This window comes from Paroedura picta, chromosome 3 (assembly GCF_049243985.1).
Source record: "Paroedura picta isolate Pp20150507F chromosome 3, Ppicta_v3.0, whole genome shotgun sequence".
Taxonomy (NCBI): domain Eukaryota; kingdom Metazoa; phylum Chordata; class Lepidosauria; order Squamata; family Gekkonidae; genus Paroedura; species Paroedura picta.
In genome coordinates, this window is record NC_135371.1 from 121,985,167 (window position 1) to 122,005,128 (window position 19,962).

At 46.6% G+C, this 19,962-nt stretch overlaps 1 protein-coding gene across 2 annotated transcripts in view; it reads left to right on the top strand.

Annotated features, from left to right (window-relative positions):
• The window catches only part of USP43 (ubiquitin specific peptidase 43), a 149,891-nt gene that overhangs the window by 93,075 nt on the left and 36,854 nt on the right, over positions 1-19,962 (top strand). For both annotated transcript variants that reach the window (XM_077327524.1, XM_077327525.1), the window contains exon 6: positions 2,514-2,658. In XM_077327524.1, coding sequence (XP_077183639.1) covers positions 2,514-2,658 — 145 coding nt within the window. The remainder of the gene's footprint in view (positions 1-2,513; positions 2,659-19,962) is intronic.

The following is a 19,962-nucleotide window of genomic DNA, read 5'->3' on the forward strand; positions in this document are numbered from 1 at the left end:
GAGACCAGACATAGGCAGGCAGGCTGACAAGCAGAGGCACTGAAAGAGAGAGACTGAGAATTACATGGGCATGTTATCAATGCAGAGTCTCAAATCCCAACCTGGAATTATGTTAAACCAGGTCAGGAAGAAAAAACAAGGTGGAAAAGGGAAGGAGTGGAGCCATTCTGGGACCTGGAAGGATAATCACTCCCCCCTTTCTCTTTAGTATTTCTTAGCAAGTAGGTTACCACCATGGATGCCAGGAGGTTTTTTGTTTGCGTTCCATCTGTTTCTGATATTTGCATATTACCTGAGAGAATCACCCTTCTTGCTGCTTCCAAGCATAGTATGAAGCAGTTCTGTGAAGCATTCAGTTAAAGAGGAGTAACTTACCTTTCATCACAGATTATCCTTCTTTTGTGACTGAAAAGATGTTAAATTATCCTGAGGATTTAATGGATTGATTGATTTACTTTTTCCATTTAAACTCCACCTTTTGTTCTCCTCTCCATTTTATTGTCACAACAACCCTGCGAGGAAGCTTAAGGTGTGCTTGGCCCACAGTCACTGAACAGGCTTCCTTGGCAGAGTGGGTATTTGGCCTAGGGTCTTTTACATCCTAGTCCAACCAACCATCTAACATCTACACCTCGTTTGAGGAGGCAGTCTTCTATGTATGAATCATCAGTGTCTTTTTGTATTGTCCCTGTGGAGAAACTTTGAGCTACATCCCACTATGGAGAATTATAGGGCTACAAAACCTCCAGGACAGTAAGCAGGAGAGGGGACACCTTGGAAGTGACAGAGGCTGGGGGTTCCAAATGCTGGATGGTATCGCTTCCTAGGAAGTAAAAAAAAAAGAAGGGATTCCAAAGTGTGGTAAGAGAAAGTTCCTGAGAAAGTTGGAGTTAAAGTTGCAGATGGGAGTCTGGGCAGAGTCTGTCACTGGCCTTCTTAGTGGAACCTTTTCTTCTCTACCAGCTGAGGGCAAGGTAGATCCTCTTAGCGGTGAGCAGAGGCCTGGTATGGCCACTGAATGTCTCTACCACTCAAAGGACCTAAAGTAGAATGGCTCCCATGGGTCAGCGGGACATTCTGCAACAGTGACCAAGTGATAAAATACAAATCTATCCCCCCCCCCATTTTTTCCTACTTAATTTTGAGACTCAGTTCCATGATTTTATTCTAGACTAGATTCAAAGCCCGTTCATGAGCACAGGCTTTGAAAGCCCCCCCCCCCCCCGCTGTGGCTGCCCAGCAGACACATAGAGGTGGCATTGCCCCCGGGTGCGGCGTTTCTAGGCCTGGTGGGAAGGCCTGCTTCTCCCCCTCCCCCCCTGCAGTTGCATGGTCGTCCCCTCAGGCTTAGAAACACACCCAGGGCCTCTTCAAGAACCCGGGTGTGCTTCTAGGCTTGAGGGGAAGGCTTCCTTCTTTACTCCCCAGCCGCTTCCTCGTCACTTTCTGGCCTGTCCTGGTGAGGGCCTAGATTGTGCCCTCACCCGATTGGCTAGAACTGCTGTCTGTCCTGGTGAGGGGCCCTGCCCACTCTCCCCCACTTACCCCGTAGTGAAATATGAAGGTGGAAAGATTGGTCAGTTTCTCAGGCCTCTCTGTTGAGTAGCAAAAAGTCCACACATCAGCTGAAACAAAAGAAATGGCTGCTGATTGCTATTTAAGTAGAATTTTAAAATAAGTTCTGGAGCTTCATCAAGCTGGAAAGGCTTCACTCCCCCAGTTCACTCCCAGTATTATGTCTGAACAGAGATCATTTTTCAGCCTTTAGAGTTAACTGTGTTATTTACTGGAACTGATTGCCCAACTGTTCTGCTTGGATATGTCAGTAATCCTCTTTATTTTGTGGTTGGTTTAATACTTGACTTTACAATAGATCATGGAGTATATGTTTTGCTAGAAGTGCCATAAGTATTGCCAAGTGACAAGTAGGGACAAAATGTTCATTTGGAACTTCCTGGTCTTTGTTCTCAGTTCCCTTCTCTTCTTGTCCTCTCCCACTTCTGCCTGTGTTGAAACGTCATGAGTTTAATATGCTATTTGATGTTCTTTCACCAGCATCAGCAACAAAGTTATTCTGGATGGTTTTGGCACCTGAGGCTTGCAGGACTGCATCAAGATATTTAAAGTTGAGAAGTAGTTCTTGTTGATTTCTCTGCAGCTCCCAATGTCTGATCTTTGGATTTTTCCCAAATGCCATAATCTTTGTGTGTGTGTGTGTGTGATGTATGATAAGTTGTTTGATTTTATAGTATAAAGCACATGTTCTTAGAGCTCTGTGCAGCCCAATAGGGGTTCTGGAGGGTAATAATGTATCATCAACATATAATAATAGTGATATGTGTCAGTATGCCAGTTTGGGAAGGTGAATTTCATTATTGTTCAAAAAGGTCACCAAGTTGAGTTGAGTTGATCTCTTATTAGCTTTGCAAGTGTAAACCTGGGAGGTTTCCCTTTCGATAAATACCTCAGGTATATAAGAGCCCGATGCCTATAACTCTTGCTTTATGTTGCAGGTGATCCTAGCAGAACTGACCCAGTCTGGGTTCCAGTGTTCCTTCTCAGATGATGAGGATCTGACCACCATCGCTGAGGGTGACAATGTCTATGCTTTTCAGGCTCCTCTCCCCTTTAATTCAGCCAGTTCTTCCCGCCTTTCAGGTATGTGGTGGTGGAAATTTCAGGAATCCTTACAGTGTCCAGGAAACAAGGTACTACTTCTTGTTGTCATTTATGGTGGCCAACCTTTTGCCACATGTCAAGTCCAAAATTCTGTCCTGCTGTATTGTGCCTTATGATATGTCTGGATTGCCCTCCTCTATACTTTGATATGATGTTACTGAGGCCAGGAATGTTGCACTGGAAAGGCAGGCTGTGGGAGACTTGCTTTGGTCCTGAGGCTTTAACAACCCCTCCTCTGGGCTCATCATGCCCAAAGGCCAGCCATACGCAATCCAGATTGGTTGCCCCATCCCTGGCCCACCGGCCTTGCTAGTCGGGTCTGTGGAGAAGTCCTGCTGCTGCCCTGTCAGTCTTCAGCATCGTGGGGCTGGCACAGCCCCCAAAGCATGCTTCTGATAGTGGCTTGTTGGTGGCAGTCAGTGTGATGAAATGCCTCCATCCCTATTTCAAAATAACAAGGGGGGTTTCCTCTTGGCTGGGGAGAGCGGGGAGGGGCCGCAAAGCCCACGCTCATCTTTCCTTTCAAAGGTTAATTGATCTGGCCAGGAAGCATGTACTTGGAGTGGAGAGGGGGGAAAGCTTCTTCTTCCCAGAATTCCTAGGTGAGGGGCTTCTTGTGGGAGGGGACAGGATAGTATATATGATGCTGATTACAGGAAGGAACGGTCTTTGCTCTTTCACTGTCTGATCAATGAGGAAGGACCTTGCTCCTGGGAGGAGAGGTGAGCAGCTGTCTTGGACATATGGACAAAGCAGTGAGACTTTAGGAACTGCTTAATCAAAGGTGCCAACCCTGTATTAACATCAGATGAGTTATGTTTTAGCAGAGGGACAGAAGGATTGTGTTTCATCCAGTTTCTTTTGTCTCTTTAGCATAACTCTGTGCTATGCTACAGATGTGCTTTGAAACGTTGTTCTTTTAATAAATTGTTTATAAATTGGAAGTGAGCCATGGTTCTTTGATCCACGTATTGCTCCCCCACCTCAGAAATACTACACCAGTGCAAAGCGAAGACCCAGGAGGATGCATCCTTGCAGTAACTTGCCCCCATAGCACCCACGTCCTGGGGCTGTGGGAGACTACAGAGGCAAGGCCTTACCCGTGTGAAAAGGGCAGCTAGGAGTCCTGGCTCTCCCAGCTGTGACCCTGTACTTTAGCCAGGTGGTGGCAGTCAGTGTTACCTACAGTCCTTTTTTGCCATCCACCTGGAGTTGACAACCAGCCACAATGGGGTGGGCAAGATGGAACTGAGCCTGCGAGGCAAAAGTGGGCTGGTTCCATCACAAGCAGTGTTTCCTTTTGCCTGGCGAGGCTCCAAGGGTCTTGTCAAACGGGCTCCCCGGACATTGGTGTCCCTTCTGTTCCAGCCTACCGGTAAGTTGGGACCCCAGGACTGCAGGAGGGGGTGGGGCAGCATCTAGTCCCCCTGCAGCAGGATGGGGATAGGGTAGTAAAGTATGAGCTCCTGGCCAGGAGGCCAGGGAGCTCCAGACACAGGCCTACCATTTCCACGTAACTAGGCCTGTGGATAACACTTTCCTGATTAGCTCAGGCAAGCCCAATCCCATCAGATCTTGGAAGCTAAGCAGGGCCAACCCTGGCTGGTATTTCTTTTTTTTTTTTCTTAGTCTATTTGTTGTGTATTTTTATTTACCAAGATGTATAATAAAAGGTCAGAATATTTCAATTTTAGCATGAGATTGAGAAATCAATGATCTACGTTCTGCTGGGTGGATGCCCCCCCCCCCCCCAAAAAAAGACACATTTGCCATTTACCTGGATGCCTTGACTGGGTGGCTCAGGCAGAGCTGCCTGAAACGCAACCCCTCCTAGACCAGGCAGTGTGTCTCCCATGCCTGGATGGGGTGCACTAACACCTGCATCAGCAGCCAGGAATTTGAGAGTGGTCTTTGATACCTCCCTTTCCATGGAGGCTCAGATCACCAGATGGCATTTTTCTAACTATGCCAAGCATGGCTGTTAGCGCCCTACCTGTCCTCAGAACTCTTAGCCACAGTGATCCATGCAATGGTCACTTCCAGATTACACTTCTGTAACTCACTGTACATGGGCCTACTCTTGTTCCTGACCTGGAAATTACAACTTGTACAGAATGTGGCTGTGAGGGTCCTCACTGGGACATCTTGGAGGGCCCATATCCAGCCTGTGCTGAAACAACTGCACTGGTTGCCGGTTTGCTTCTGGCTCAATTTCAAGGTATTGTTCTTGACCTTAAAAGCTATACATGGCTTTGATCCTGCCTACATGAGGGACCACTTATCTGCTTATGGCCCCTGCAGAACTCTTCGCTCTGCGGATACGGATCTGCTGGTGATCCCGGGCCCCCGGCATATTTGCCTGGCCTAAATCAGGGCCAGGGCCTTTTTGGACTTGCCCCCAACCTGGTGGAATTTGCTCATGGAAGAGCTAAGGGCCTAACAAGAGCTATCAAGGCTCCGCAGGGCCTGTAAAATGGAGCTCTTCCACTAGGTGTTTAGTTGAGGCTGGGGGAGTACCTGGAGTTATGAACTGAGGTCCCACCCAAAGTTGGCGCTCTGCACGCCTGGCGCGATAGATCTGAGCCTAATTGAGTTTTTAAATTAAGTAGATTAATTGGAATATTGTAACAGCTGACCGGAATAGAGGGTAACTGCTGGTTTTTACTGCCATCTGGGGATGTATGGTTTTGATAAATATTGTTGTATGAAAATGTAGATTCTAATGTTTTTAATGAATTTTATGAGGCATACTGCTTTATTGTTGTAAGCCGCCTCAAGATGACTTAGTAAAGGTTTCCCCTGTGCAAGCACTGGGTCATGTCTGACCCTTGGGGTGACACCTTCAAGTGTTTTCATGGCAGACTCAATACGGGTTGGTTCGCCAGTGCCTTCCCCAGTCAAGAGAGGTGGGGTATAAATTAAATTATAAATAAATAAACAAATAAATAAACAAATAAATAAATAAATAAATAGTTGTCCATCCCCACCCTGCCTCCAGGGCAGGAGGCTGGACTCCGCAGATTATTACTGTCCTCTAGTTTACTGGACCGACACCACTGAAGCTCTCCACAAACTCCGCTCCCTGACCCACCTGAAGGCATTTGTGGACCCGGAACCCCTCATACTCAGGTCCACCCTGAAGCCTCGCGAGAGACGGCCTCTACAGTTAAGGCAGAAGTCTTCCCAGGGATCTGAGGAAACCCCGAACCTTACAATAATACAGTAATTAATGCTACAATACAAATTTTATTTATTTTTTTATAGGATCAAAAGAGTTAAGGGCCTTCATGGTCTGGGACACACATACCTGAGGGACTGCCTGTCATCTTATGTCCTCCTCAGGGCCTTGCACTCTGTGGGTTCTAATTTGTTGGTGGTGTCCGGCCATTGGAAGGTTCACCTGGCCTTAACCAGGGCCTTTTTAGTTCTGGCCCCAAACTGCTGGAATGAGCTTATGGAAGAACTGAGGGCCCTGCAGGAGCTTTTGTGGTTCCACAGGGCCTGCAAGACAGAGGTAGTCCCAGCCAGGAAGGCTGTGCTGGGGGTGGGCTGCCTTCTTTCCACCCCCCATATCTCCCAAATTCTGGACTATGTAGGGAAGGCTGTGGGCAGCTGCCTCCTTCCCACCTACTCCTCCACAACTCCCAAAAGCCACAGGGAGGTGAGATGCCTCTTTCCCAACCTCCCTCACATCTCCCAAAGGCCAGGTTACTCAGAGAAGGCCTTCTTCTCATGCACCCCATGATCTCCCAAAGGCCAGGGCAGGCAGGAAAGGTCGGGGCGGGGCTGCCTCTTTTCCACCCCCACCTCTCCCAAAGGACAGGCTGGACCGGTAAGGCTGAGTGGCTGCTGCTTCTTTCCCATCCTCCCAACATCTTCAAAGGGCCAGTCTGGATGGGGAAGGCTGCTGGATCCTCCCCCACAATGCCTCTGAAGAGAAGGAGAGTGGGGAAGGAAAATAGTGCTCTGATGGCCACCTGCAGGGCCAAGGGGGGTGTTGTGAGCCAAGGTCCTGTTAGTGAGGACTCCCTTGCCAAGAGCTCCCAGCTTTAACCAAGCCTCAGCTGGATTAGACCTTAGCCTAGCCAGATGCTCAGCTGGCAGAGAGCTCTTGTGAGCAGGAGGGAATGGAGTTGCAAACCAACCAGGGTTTAGATTCCAAAGTTGTTGCAGGAGTTCCTCATTCCTCTGCCCAGCCTCCAGCTGCAGCTCCCTGTGCTGTCAGCCCACTTGGCTCACCTGAGCCAATTAAGCAATGTCAGCTATGTACTAGAAGAGAGCACCAGTCTAAAAGGCACCAGACCACCTTAGCAAGACAATTGCTGACTGCAGAAGACTGTGAGTCATCATTGAGTGAGGACTGAAAGGCTGCTTGACAGCATATATTAACTTGAGGCTGGGAGACCTGGGTTGTGGAGCTGCTCCTTTTTTGAGGTGGCTCACAATAAAACAGTAAAACATTAAAACATATCAATTGTTACACAGTAACCAGCCCCTATTAAAATACATCTTATCCACAAAACACAATAAAACAAGATGGCAGAAAAATACAAAAATACAAACATCCCCCAACTCCATCACTCCAGCTATATTCACATACCATAGTTGTCATAGGTAGCTATCTGGTTGCAATCTTGGGCAGTACCCCAAGATTGTAACTCTGGTCCTCCTCTCCCGGTCTCAACCAAATGCCTTGCGGAAGAGCTCCATCTTGTAGGCCCTGAGGAACCTTGACAGCTCCATCAGGGCCCTTAGCTCTTCCAGGAGCTCATTCCACCAGGTTGGGGCCTAGGCCAAAAAGGCACTGGCCCTGGTCGAGGCCAGGCGATATCTCGGGAACCCAGGACAACCAGTAGGTTCATACTCGCTGAGCGGAGTACTTTACAGGGAGCATAGACAGACATGCGATCCCTCATATAGGCAGGACCCAAGCTGTGTATAGCCTTAAAGGTTAAAACCAAAACCATGAACTTGATCTGGAAATAGACTCTCTTTATTTGGATAGATTGTGCATTAGGAATGCTAGTATGTTTTGTTTTGTTTAAACCTGTTTCTGTGTTACGATCTTACTAGAATTTAACAAATTGTTATTATGGTATAATAAAAATGGATATTAACAAAGAATATAGCAAGCAATACTATAATACAAGTTTTATCATATGTTATAGAATAGATGCTGGACTTTATTTTCTTTTTTTCCCCTTCTAAATAAAATTCACTATGAGGCAAATAAAATGGAAGAGACAAATGAACAGGAAAGTCAAAAAGTTGTCTCATCTTCTCACTGCTGAGATTAACAGCAATTTTTCCACATTCATTCCTGCCTGAGGGCTGAGCTAGATGACTTAGCAGCAGGCCTCTGTATTTTAAACCAGGATCTGCCACAGTCATGTGGGAGGTAGGAGGATGGTTTGATTTAAGAAGTGAAACAGGTGTGTGGCTCAGAGGACCTGAACTCCGTTCCATTCCTCTCCTATCATTCCCCATTACCCAAGCATGTTTCCTGCAGCTGAGAGCTACAGCCAGAGGAAAAAATGCCAGGCAAGAGTGGCTGCGGGAAGGTGCCTGCATTATATGGTTTTCATGGTAAAAACACACCTCTTTACCCAGTCCTTTGGTATCTAGTTTGTGTGCTGTCCTGCCAGGAAGGGAGGGAGGGAGGTGTGGGGGGTTATACCTTAAATGTTCTATACATATTTTAGATTATTTTATTCTGCATTGCTGTGACTCTCCCTTTGGAGGAAGGTATAGGTATAAACCCCCGTATAAATAAATAAATAAAATTAATCTGTGGCGCTCAGGGGTGGGAGTCTGTTCTCCTCACTCATCTGCCTCCGATGCCTTCCCACCTGCTTTCAGTTTTCTCTGTGACTGCAGTATAGCTGGGGTTAAATACACAGGTCTGCAGCCTGCGGTGGCTAACAGCAGCTCCGAGGATGCACATTTCCCATATCCAGAGGTCAAGCTGCGTTATTATTGCCAAACATACCTGCTGGAAGAATTGGCACTTAGCTCAGTGTGCCTGCCCAGTGGCCCTAAGACTAGCATTTGTTCAAAGATGGCATGCCAGCTGCCTGTGGCTTCCCATTGTAAATGTCACGATGCTTCCCACAGCAGCATTCCAAAGGCAGTGTGAAAGAAAGGATTGAAGTCTGATATAGAAAGGTGGGATCATGTAAAGCCTGTATCTTTAACCAAAAGGCAGGGGCTATCCATCATCGTGCCCTTGGTGCTCCTAGCCAGCACATATTAGCACAAGTCCAATTGCAGCAGACAGCCTCAAGAAGAGTGGGCTTTTGGAGCACAGAGAGTCTGTCACTTTAACAGCCCCTTATTAAGATCTGTGGCCTGATGACTGCATCATGAGGCCGCTGGGAAAGACCTTCTCCCTGCAGAGTCGGAAATGTCTCTTTCTTGGGCAGCTTTGCTGCCTACTGTGCAAAGTCATTTCTCCTCGTATTTTTGTTGTCTGCCTGCTGGCTGGCTAGCCCACCAGCCATCTCTCCAGAAAAACTCTGGCAATTTCTGAAGTGATGCAGAAGATGCTGATTGCATGTAATCGGAGCTAAGTGTAAGGTTACAAACTGAGTGGCAGCTTTGGTAAAGAGTGTCCTAAGTGACACTTAGCTAGCCCAGCATTCCCTTTCCCTGTAATGCTCAATCTGCTAGTTTGCCTCCCCTCTGAGGGATTTCCACTAATCTTTTGAGGCAACCTCAAACAAGTGTTGAAAGCAATGGAAGAAAGAACCAGATGCCTCCATGGATCCTCCCCCAGGGAGTTGTGTTCTTGCTCCTTTGACCTCTAGTAAGTAATCATAGTGAGTTGAGTAGCTTTCTGGTCACAGATTCATTTGTTTCTTTTTGTTTACACATGAGGATGAACACTCAGGATTGAACCTTGATCTCGGACAGAGGGGTGGTTCTTGACTGCTATGTATTTTTATTGTGAGCTCTGCATCTGGAGTTATCTGTTCCACATAATATATTTCTGGTAAGGCCTAAGAGGAGAAGCTAGTCTCATGGCTTAAGTGCCACTCAGTGCTTAACATTCACTCAGGGCGGCTGTCCCGCCCCCTGAGTGTCTCCTCCTGGCTTACCTGTCTGTCCAGCAGCCAGCCAATCGCTTTCCGTTCCCCACCCCTGACCACTCCTTCCATATCCCTCTGAGGCTCAGAGGCTGCAGTTCCCTGCCACGTGAGAGTTGCCCCTGCTAGTGAGTTCCCTTCTTGGGAGCCTCCAGCCTGCAGCCTTTCCAGGTCCTGGGGGGAGGGAGAGGCCATCCACAGAGTTCTTCCACCCCCACCCCCCCAATCTAGCGTCCGTTGTATTCCTGAATGCAACGGGCTTGGCCCCTAGTTACTATATATTATTGGGAGCTTCACATTTTTTTAATTCTTTGGCCACCAACTAGGTCTTATTGTAATGCTGCATCATATGTGTGCATACGTTTTATCTGACCACCCTCGGGTGAAATGGGCTTGGACTGTGGTCATACCAAGTTCAACTATTAAGACTATGAGCAGTATTGTACAGAGTTGGCTTATTATGTTTTAATGTTGTTTTTCATCTTCTTAATGTGCAGGTAATAATAAATATTTGTATTTTAATTTTATATATTTTGTTGCTTAAACTTCAGGTTCCTGTCCTTTTACCTCTAGCTAAATAACCACAGTTATTTCAATAATTTTCTGGCTGCAGCTTCATTTGTTTTGGGTCACATTCAATCCTCGCTCTGTGATCCCCCCCCCCCCGGCCAATAAAATATCTGGTTAAAAATAAATACTTCCTGCTGTTCAGGGTTGGTTGCACAATCTGGTTAAGAGTGCATTTCATGATCTGGGACCATTCCATTCCCCCTTGGACTGTTCTTCATTTATAGCCCACTGCAGAGCAGAGCCAACCGTGTCTGTAGCAAGCCTCTGGTTTCTCTGATGTGACATTAAAATACATGGCATCTGATGTGATGCAGGAAGGTAAGAAGAAACTCTCCAGAATTGACTGTACTTTTCTATTAATGCCTGAAATGAAGAAATGCACACGTTGAGACTGCCATCCCCCCCTCCCTTGTGTCCACAATTTTCAGATAGCCAGGGACCTTAGTAAATATCTAGGTGCACTTTTCTGGTAATCATGGACCATGGAATTTTATAAGTGAGTGTTAGAAAAAATATCCTGATCTCTCTGCAAACACCCAGCAAGACGAGAAGGGGGAAATCCTCTTCCTGTATGTATGTGTATAAGATTCTCTATTCACACCTTAGGTTCTGCTCCACCAAGTCCTTTAAAATTTGACAGGAGATCACTGGAGTGAATCCACAGGGGTAGAGGGAAATTGAATGCCAAACAGGGCAGAGCCATGAGAAGCTGTCAGTCCTTGGCCTTATAGGCTAGAATTATGCTGTTAGAATGCTCTCTGGCAACATCTGCCTATGGAAATTGTATACATCAGGCACCTTATGCCATGACTGTCCATAGGCAATGCAATTTTGATCTGAAGGCACTTCTTGAATCCAGCAAGTCCCCCTTGTGCATTCTGAAGTCCTCCTGGCCCATCAGAGGATTGCTTTCTAAACATTTAATTAGCTCCCAATTTCTCTTTTTCTGATGCTTCAGCAGGAGAGGTGATACAGTTTATCATGACCTGTGCATCTCTTTATTCCTGCCCCGACCCCCAGTTGTGTCCGTTCACAGAAGTTACCCTTTATTGCTAACCGTCTGTTCTTCATAGTTTCTTGTTTGCTAAGCAAAATAAATAAAAGATTGCATACTGAAAGACTTTGCAACAAATAATTCATTGAAATAGATTTGCTTGCAGATTTTCTATTTTTTTCCATAGATAAAATGCAGGGCCCTGACCACATTTTGATACAGAATTTTTTTTTTTTAAGTCTGGGGATCCTTTCGTGGGTGGTGTGCTGGTTAGAGTGCTAGACTAAGATCTGGGAGACCCAGGTTCAAATCCCCATTCTCCCACGAAAGTGTGCTGGGTGACGTTCAGGCAGTCACATGCTCTCACCCTAAACTTCCTCACAGGGTTGTTGTGGGGATAAAATGGGGGAGGGGAGAATGATAAGCCACTTTGGGTCCCGGTTGGGGAGAAAGGCAGGGTATAGATCATGGCTTCTTAGCACCTGACTGAGTGCTCAGGCACTGATGCAGACAATGCATGCACCCGAAACTGCTGCCCCTAAACTCTAAAGCAGCTGTCCCCAATCCCTGGTTCAGAGACCGGTACCGGTCTGTGGATCAGTCGGTACCGGGCCGCAGCTCCTCCTCATCTTCCTCCCCGGATGCTGCCTCGGGGACTGCCCTGCCACTCTGCCGCTGGCTCACCTTTGGAGCTCTCCAGCGGCTGCCATGGCTGGGGCTCCCCCTCGGCGTAGCACTGCACAGCTGCTGCTGGCAGCGCCCCCCAGTGGGTGGCTGGAAGTGAGGGGCGCTGGCGGGAAAGCAAGTGGAGCAGGGGCTCAGGCGGCGGTGGTGATGTCCCTCAGCAAAAGACTACCCCCCACCCGGTCTCAGTAAAATTCTCAAGCGTTGACCAGTCCCCAGTGAGAAAAAGGTTGGGGACCACTGCTCTAAAGCACTGGCTAGGAATCTTCAGCAACTTTTTAAAAAGCCAGCACTTCCATATTGTTATAATTTCCAGATGCATTTGCAGACACTGGACATTTATAGAAGAAGAGGTTCTTATATGCCACTTTTCTCTTCCTGAAGGAGTCTCAAAGCGGCTTACAGTCACCTTCCCTTTCCTCTCCCCTCAACAGACACCCTGTGAGGTAGGTGAAGCTGAGATTTTGGTTTGTAGTGTAGCTGTTGCTGTAGCTATAGCAAGCTCAGAAGCCCAAGCAAACATTTCCAAATATAGTTAAGCACAATAAAGTAAAATAAAGACCTAGGATGGATACTAAACACTGTGACCCAGAACTTTCTCTGAAGCCTGCAGTAACTGCTTGATCCTGCTTGGGGGGGGGGGGGGGCGGGAGCTTGGGAGAGAGGCAGCAGAGGGAGGAGGGAATTGGCATACATTTCATGCAAATGGAAGTGTTGCTTGCACAAGCAGAACACAGCATATGATCCCACCCTTAGTTAGTCTGCTTGCACTCAGTTTTAAACCAGTTATGTGCTGAGAAATCAAAGACATAAGATGTGGGTACACAGGATGCTTTAAGGTCCCTGAGGAAGGAGTCCCAAGGAAGCTAAAAACCCATATAAATGTACCATATCTATGCCATTAAAGGTCATCTGTATCTTTACCATATCTTCCCATATCTTTTCTGGAGCAGAGACCTTGACCTGACACGGCTTGGTGAACTGATATGAACTTACCACAGCTCTTTGGGCTGTAATTTTTCAGGCACTTTCAAATTCTGTCTGGCTGCTCTAGAATTTTACTACCTGCCATCAATGGCATTTTACAGTTTGCCAAAATGAGCCTTGCTTCTATTTTGTGACTAATACAATAAGTTATTTTTAGCTTTCCCTGAACCTGGCCGGCAGCCAAGCCATCCCTCCTTCAAAGGGTCAGGCTTGCATCAAGATAAATTGGCTTTTCAGTCTTTAAATGCCACTAGAGATTCAAGGAGCTCAAGTCAGGGACAGATGTGAATCCTGGATTGGCAGGAGGACACAGTTAGGGGCAGCTTGAAGACACAGAGAGACAAAGGGGAAGCCGCTGTGAAAGGTTGGACAATGAAAATGAACCTCAACAGATTTGGTACAATCCTGCAGGTCCTTCTTGCCGAGAGAAGAATGAGGAGCAGAACAATGCAAAAAGAATAAGAGCTGTTTTTTAATACCCCACTTTTCACTACCCTGAGGATTCCCAAAGCGGCTTGCTAACACCTCCCCCCCCCCCCCCAGGCACCCTGTGAAGTGGACCATCCTTTCTTGTGGCGTTAACCCTTTCACCAGAGGGGTGAAGCAAATTTGTGCTGAAACTAACAAAGTGAGATTTCCTTCTGCCCTTGTCATTTTCACTGAGGAAAGGACACTGAAGGAAGCTGGAGTTGAGCAGGGAGGCAAGAACATGAAGTGCTTTTTAAATACTCTGCTTCACTACCAGAACGAGTCCCAAAGCAGCTTGCCAGCACCTTTCCCTTCTGTGAGATAGGTGGGGCTGATTGAGCTCTGAAATAACTGCTCTGCAAGAACAGCCCTGAGGGAACTGTGACCGCCCCAAGTTCCCCCGGCTGGCTACGTGTGGAGGAGTGGGGGGGTTCAAATCCAGTTCTCCAGATTAGAGGCAGCCACTCTTAACCACTATACCATGCTGGCTGCCTTAGGCCTTGGACCCTAAATATCTTCAGGACTACCTTTCCTGCAATACTCTGTCATGACAAGGCACCGCTCTGCAGATGTGTTAAGATCAGTACCTGCCTGTATATGTGCATTCCCTGTGGAGGTTCTCTTCTTGTAGGATGACTGGCCTGAGGAATTGAGGGAAGATCCCACATTTCTGTCATTTATTGTAATATTGTGTCATTATATCTGCATACATTTTATTTGACAGAGAGCTCTGAGAGAACTGCTGTGTTGGAACAACTCTAAGGTCACCTAGCTGGCTGAATGTGGTGGAGTGGGGAATCAAACCCAGTTCTCCAGATTAGTAACCTGGCCTTTACTAGTTGAACTGTGAACTGCAACTGGTTGAGAGCTCTGACAGCTGAGATTCAGGAGTAGGTGACTGGAAGTTATGGCTGTAGGTCCCAATCTCATGGTATGGGGAGAAAGAGAAGTTTAACTCTCTTCTGCACAGTGTTTGACAGCGTTCTGGGCAGGGAAACGATACCAGCCTCAATCTGTTAGGAGCTCAAGCAGATGAATTTATTCTGTTTTTGCCTTCTCTTAAGTGATGTTCAACTACTCTTACATGCCTGAACTGGAGACAAGTTTTTAAAAATTTACTTACTTTGTTTACAATTTGCCTTTCTCCCCAACCGACTCCCAAAGCAGCTTACATGGTTCCTTGTTGGAAGGAGTTATAGCGATGGTTCTTCACCTCAGTCTGTAGGAGCCTGAAGAATATGTGTTTCTTTATTAAACTTACTGGGGCTTTGTTTAGAGTCCCACTGTTCTCCAGATGGGGCAGAATACAACAGTCACTGTCTCCAGTCACTTTTATAGAATTAATACAATATAATTTTGCACTGCTTTTAATGTGGATGTAGCTTAGGAAAAATCATTCTGGTCAGTATCTCTCACCCCTGAGATATAGATGGCACAAGGAACTCACCTTGGTCTGTTTGACCCAGTTGAAAATTCCAATCAAAGCTGTGCTTGAAGCTGTTTTTTCATTCAGCATTTCTGTGGATCATGTACATGCCTTCATCAAAGGTATTATGTTACTTCTTTGCTCCTTTTGTCCCTCAAAAGAGCATACTGTGTCCATGACAGTTTACCTCCCTAGTTCCTTCTTCATGTTTTCTTTTCCAAAAACATCTTAATAATTTAGTAGATACTATCCTGTTTGGAAGCCTCTTGTGGTGCAGGGTGGTAAAGCAACCGACATGCTGTCTGCAGCTCTGACCACGAGGCTGGGAGTTCAATCCCAGCAGCCAGCTCAAGGTTGACTCAGCCTTCCATCCTTCCGAGGTCGGTACAATGAGTACCCAGCTTGCTGGGGGGGAAACCGTAATGACTGGGGAAGGCACTGGCAAACCACCCCGTATTGAGTCTGCCAAGAAAACACTAGAGGGTCAGACATGACTCCGTGCTTGCACATTTATCCTGTCTGAACCAAGGAAGGGACTTAAACTTGGCTTTAGATGGGGGCAAATTGGATTAGGTACATTACCATTAATACATCTTTTGTATCATGTGCATTTCCATGCCCAGTACTAAGTGCTGGTTTTGAACCTTGATATCCTAAATAGTCCAACATTTAAACCACCACACTAAACGATTTGAGACCAGGGTACTTTAGGGACCTCCTTCTCTAGTATAAACTTACCTGACCACTGAGCAAATCAAGAGAGGTTTTGTTTCACATTCCCCTTGGCTTCTAAATTTTCATGAGCAGTACTATAGAATAGCAATCCCCAACCTGTGGGCCGCGGACCACATGTGGTCCTTCGGCTAATTGGAGGTGGGCCCCAAAGGACGCCTTCTTCCCCCCCCCTCCGGCCCTTTACAACACACTTCAGGTGTCATTGTCTCCCATCACTCCCAGATGGGACTATCTCGTTGCAGAGAAACAAGCTCAGGGTTCCCATTGATTTGTCATTGTCATGAGTTAAAATTTCCATGAAAATAAAATGTTCCTTATGTTCATTGTTGTGCCGTGTCTGTATCTTATTTTGAAGGGATGTTTAAACATTACCATAGTGATCAGAGAGCGTTAGGGCAGTGGTTGAGAGTAGAGGAGTAAACTACCCCCCCCACCGGGCCTCAGTAAAAGGCGTTGAGTGGTCCCCGGCGTGTGGTCCCTGGCATTGAGTGGTCCCCAGTGATAAAAAGGTTGGGGACCACTGCTATAGAACACAGCCATCAATGGGATGGCCCCAAGGATGATATTTCCTATGAGGCTTTCCTTACACATTCCTTGTTTGTTTTTTGGGAGACCACCAACATTTTGATACTGAAGCAGCCTTAACCTGTGCTGGCTGATTTCTGTCCTGCTTTTTGTCTTCCAATAGCTTGATGTGGTATTTCTGCTCTCTACTGATTGTCTTTTGAGGATTCTTCTTTTAAAACGTCTTGTGATTTAATCTCATTTGCCACTTTGGAATTGGGAGCAAGATACTAAAAATCAGGCAGTAACAGTAATCTAGCTGAATTCCTGCTAAATAGAAAATATTATTATTATTATTATTATTATTATTATTATTATTATTATTATTATTATTATTATTATTATTATTATTATTAGATTTATAGCCAGCCACTCCCTTGCGGCTCGTGGCGGGTAACAATATCACAATTCCCCATTAAAACCCCATAAAACAATAATAACATTGCCAATATTGCCGGCATGGCAAGAATGGCAGCTCAACTCCCCCCCCTCCCTCCCACTACTAGCGGGTGGAGAGGAGGTCCTGATGATGTTTTGCTTCGGGTCCAGAACCCGAGTCCCCAGGGGAGGCATAGATCTATTATCAGCCCCGGCCTCAACCATAAACCTGGCGGAAGAGCTCCGTCTTGCCCCATAGATGCATGTCTGTGAAGGTTTTTATAAGAGAACATAAGCAAGCATATGCTATTTGTCTAGATCGGCCACCTCTCAGCAGAATTCTCGAAAGGGCTAAAAGAGGCAGTGGTTCGTGTGCTGCTCAGAAAACCATCTCTGGACCTGTGACAACCTATCAACTATTGTTCTATCTCGCATTTCGCGGTTTTGGGGAAGATGCTTGAAAGGGCTGTCATGGACCAACTGTCAATATTTTTGGAATAAGTTTAAGTCTTAGACCCATCTCAGTCATGTTTCCAGCCTGGCCATGTGATAGAAACAGTGCTAGTCACCCCAAAACATAACCTCTGTCACCAGTTGGACTGGGGTGGGTCAGCACTGCTCGTGTTATTAGATCTCTCACCAGCATCCAGCACAGTCAACCATGAGCTTCTACCTCACCGATACAGGGATTAAGGGGACTGCCCTTCAATGGCTAATATCTTTTCTCCAGGATCCCAGACAGAGGTTAGCAATAGGAGAGAGTTCATCAAGCCGACACCCGCTTGCATATGGAGTCCCTCAGGGAGCACCAACATCTTTATGCCCCCTCTTTCTCAATTGGTGCACAGGTTTGGGCTGGGCTATCAGCAATATGCTGATGACATCCAGTTCTTCCTCCTGATGGATGGATGCCTTGACTCTCCCACAGAAACATTAGCCAGCTGCTTGGAAGAAGTGATAAGCAGAATTGTCTTTAGCTCAACCCTTCAAAGACAGAGGTTCTGTTGCTGGGTAGGAAGGGTCCAAGCAAGGAAGTGCACCTACCCAACCTGGACACAGTGCAGGTATCAGTGGCTCGCGCCACCAGGAATCTGGGCATGATTCTTGATGTCTCCCTCTCAGTGGAGGCTCAGGTCATGAAAGTAATGCAGTTGGCATGCTATCACTTTCACCAAGCTAAACTACTAGCCCCCTACTTGGCCCCAGAACACCTAGCAATGGTGATCCATGTGATGGTCACCTCTAGACTGGACTTCTGCAACTTGCTGTATGCAGGCCTGCCTTTAACCTTGATCTGGCATGTACAGCAGATTCAGAATGCATCAGCCAGGATCATCACAGCAACACCATGGAGGTCCCACATTCTGTCCTCTCAAGCAGCTGTGCTGGCTTCCAGTTGAATTCTGGATCAGGCTTATCCTGGTAATCACCTTTAATGCCATAAGTGTACCAATGGGACCGCCTTTCTGCCCAGGACACATTCCAGTGACCCAGAAGTGGACTTCAGGGAGATCACCAAATGAAGCAATTCCCATGTAGCATCCCCACAATGAAGAGGAGGAGGAAAATACTTGGCAGAGAGAACAGTTGGGCAATACCCAGCAGAGGGCAGAAGCCAGACTAAGACGCTGCCCCCAGGAAGGGAAGGAGGGTCCAGGCAACCCTCTTCAGTGGGATGGGGACACAGTTAATGTAAGGAGGAAGGGGGATAAAAAGAAGCTCCAAAGGGAGGCCAGAGAAGCCTATGAAGATAATGTGGTCCTTTCAGGAAGAAGATTTGGAGCAATTCACCCTTTTGCCTCCTGGTCTGAGGTACAAAGATGGTGGAAGTCGGTGACAACCCAGGAGGGGGCAAAGTGCATGGCACAGGCAACCCTCCACTTGCAAAGAACTGCAGCCCAGCAAACTGTTTGCTACTTGATTCTGCTGACTGTTTGAACTAGCTATCAGTGCCCTTTAGGGACATTAAAATTTGAGTCCAATGGCACCTTTAAGACCAACAAAAATTTATTGAAGATGTGAGCTTTCGTGTGGACATTATATTGCTGAATTCTGTGATATATGCCTGTGTCTGGATTCTGCATAACTGAGGCTTCAGAACCTTAATGGGCACTTTGGAGGTGAAGTCCGGTTCACAGCTCAGCAGGTGAGAAGGAAGATGAGGAGATCTGAGCCTTGGAGCAGGCAGGGAGTCTGGCCAGATGACTGTGTTTGGGGAACAATTAACTTGTGCATGCCAAGTGAGGAGCAAGACTGGCCCTGAAGTGCCATGGCAGTGATTTATTGCCTCTCCCGGCTAAACAAGAGGCCTTAATTGAAAAACATCAGAGGAGACAGTGTGTGCAGATCCGGAAGATTTTGTGGAGATTTTGTCTTTTGGACAGCCCCGTTGCCAGGTGGCTTTGATGAATTGTGCAGCCCAGAATCTGGGGAGGTGGAAAGGTGGAGCTACAAATTGGGGGTGCAGATTAGTCTGGTTATGCCTGAGAGCCCATGGCTAGTGGCCAGACTTAGGGAGCTCCTTAGGTGGCTAGATGGGGTGTCAGAGTTCATTCTTTCCTACAGAATCACAGAGTTGGAAGGAGTTGATTTGGACCATTTAGTTAAAGCTCTGACATCCTCCAAGTAGGATATCCTGTATTCTGGGAGTTTCCCACTGCATTGTATTTGGCGTTTGCATGAAAAGTGCCAGGGAACAAGTCCATAAATCTCTAGTCAGTTTGTTCCATTGTAAACTACTGTTATAGTTATGAAGCATTTTTCTCTCCTGTTCAGTGTTTTGTCTAAATCTAGGTCTGCTGTGCTGTGTATTATTAGTAGTATTTTTAAATCAAATTCTGTGCCAAGGTAACCCAGATTCGCTACTGAGAAAAAGCTGAATTCTGCAATGTCTCTGTATTTTGCAAATTAAACTTATTTGCATATTTTCTTCTGCATTCATCTACAGCATTGACTGTCTTAAATAAATTATTGTATGGGGTATGTAGGACACTAAAGTCCCATCCCTTGACCACTACAATCTTATGCAGTCGCCACCCATACCATTTTAGATATTTCTTCTACAGACATGGCAATAGGAAACAAGCTCTTCATTTTAAACAAAAACCGATTCTCAAGAAATGAATTCTCAAGAGGTGAATTGTTGCAGCCATCACTTCACTGTGTTTCAATTAATATAAGTTCAGTTTTTTGTCATCCTCGGTACTGAGCAGAATTAGGGTGTAAATACACATTTCTGTGATTACTTGGGCTGGCTTAAAAAACACAGTTATCCTGAGCAACCTGTGGTGCTGCATTTAAAAGAGAAGAGCAGTGGCAAGAAGAGGGGGTATTTACACACGCCTCTTCCCACTGGAGGTTGCCCACCCCCCCCCCCCCCGCACCACACAATA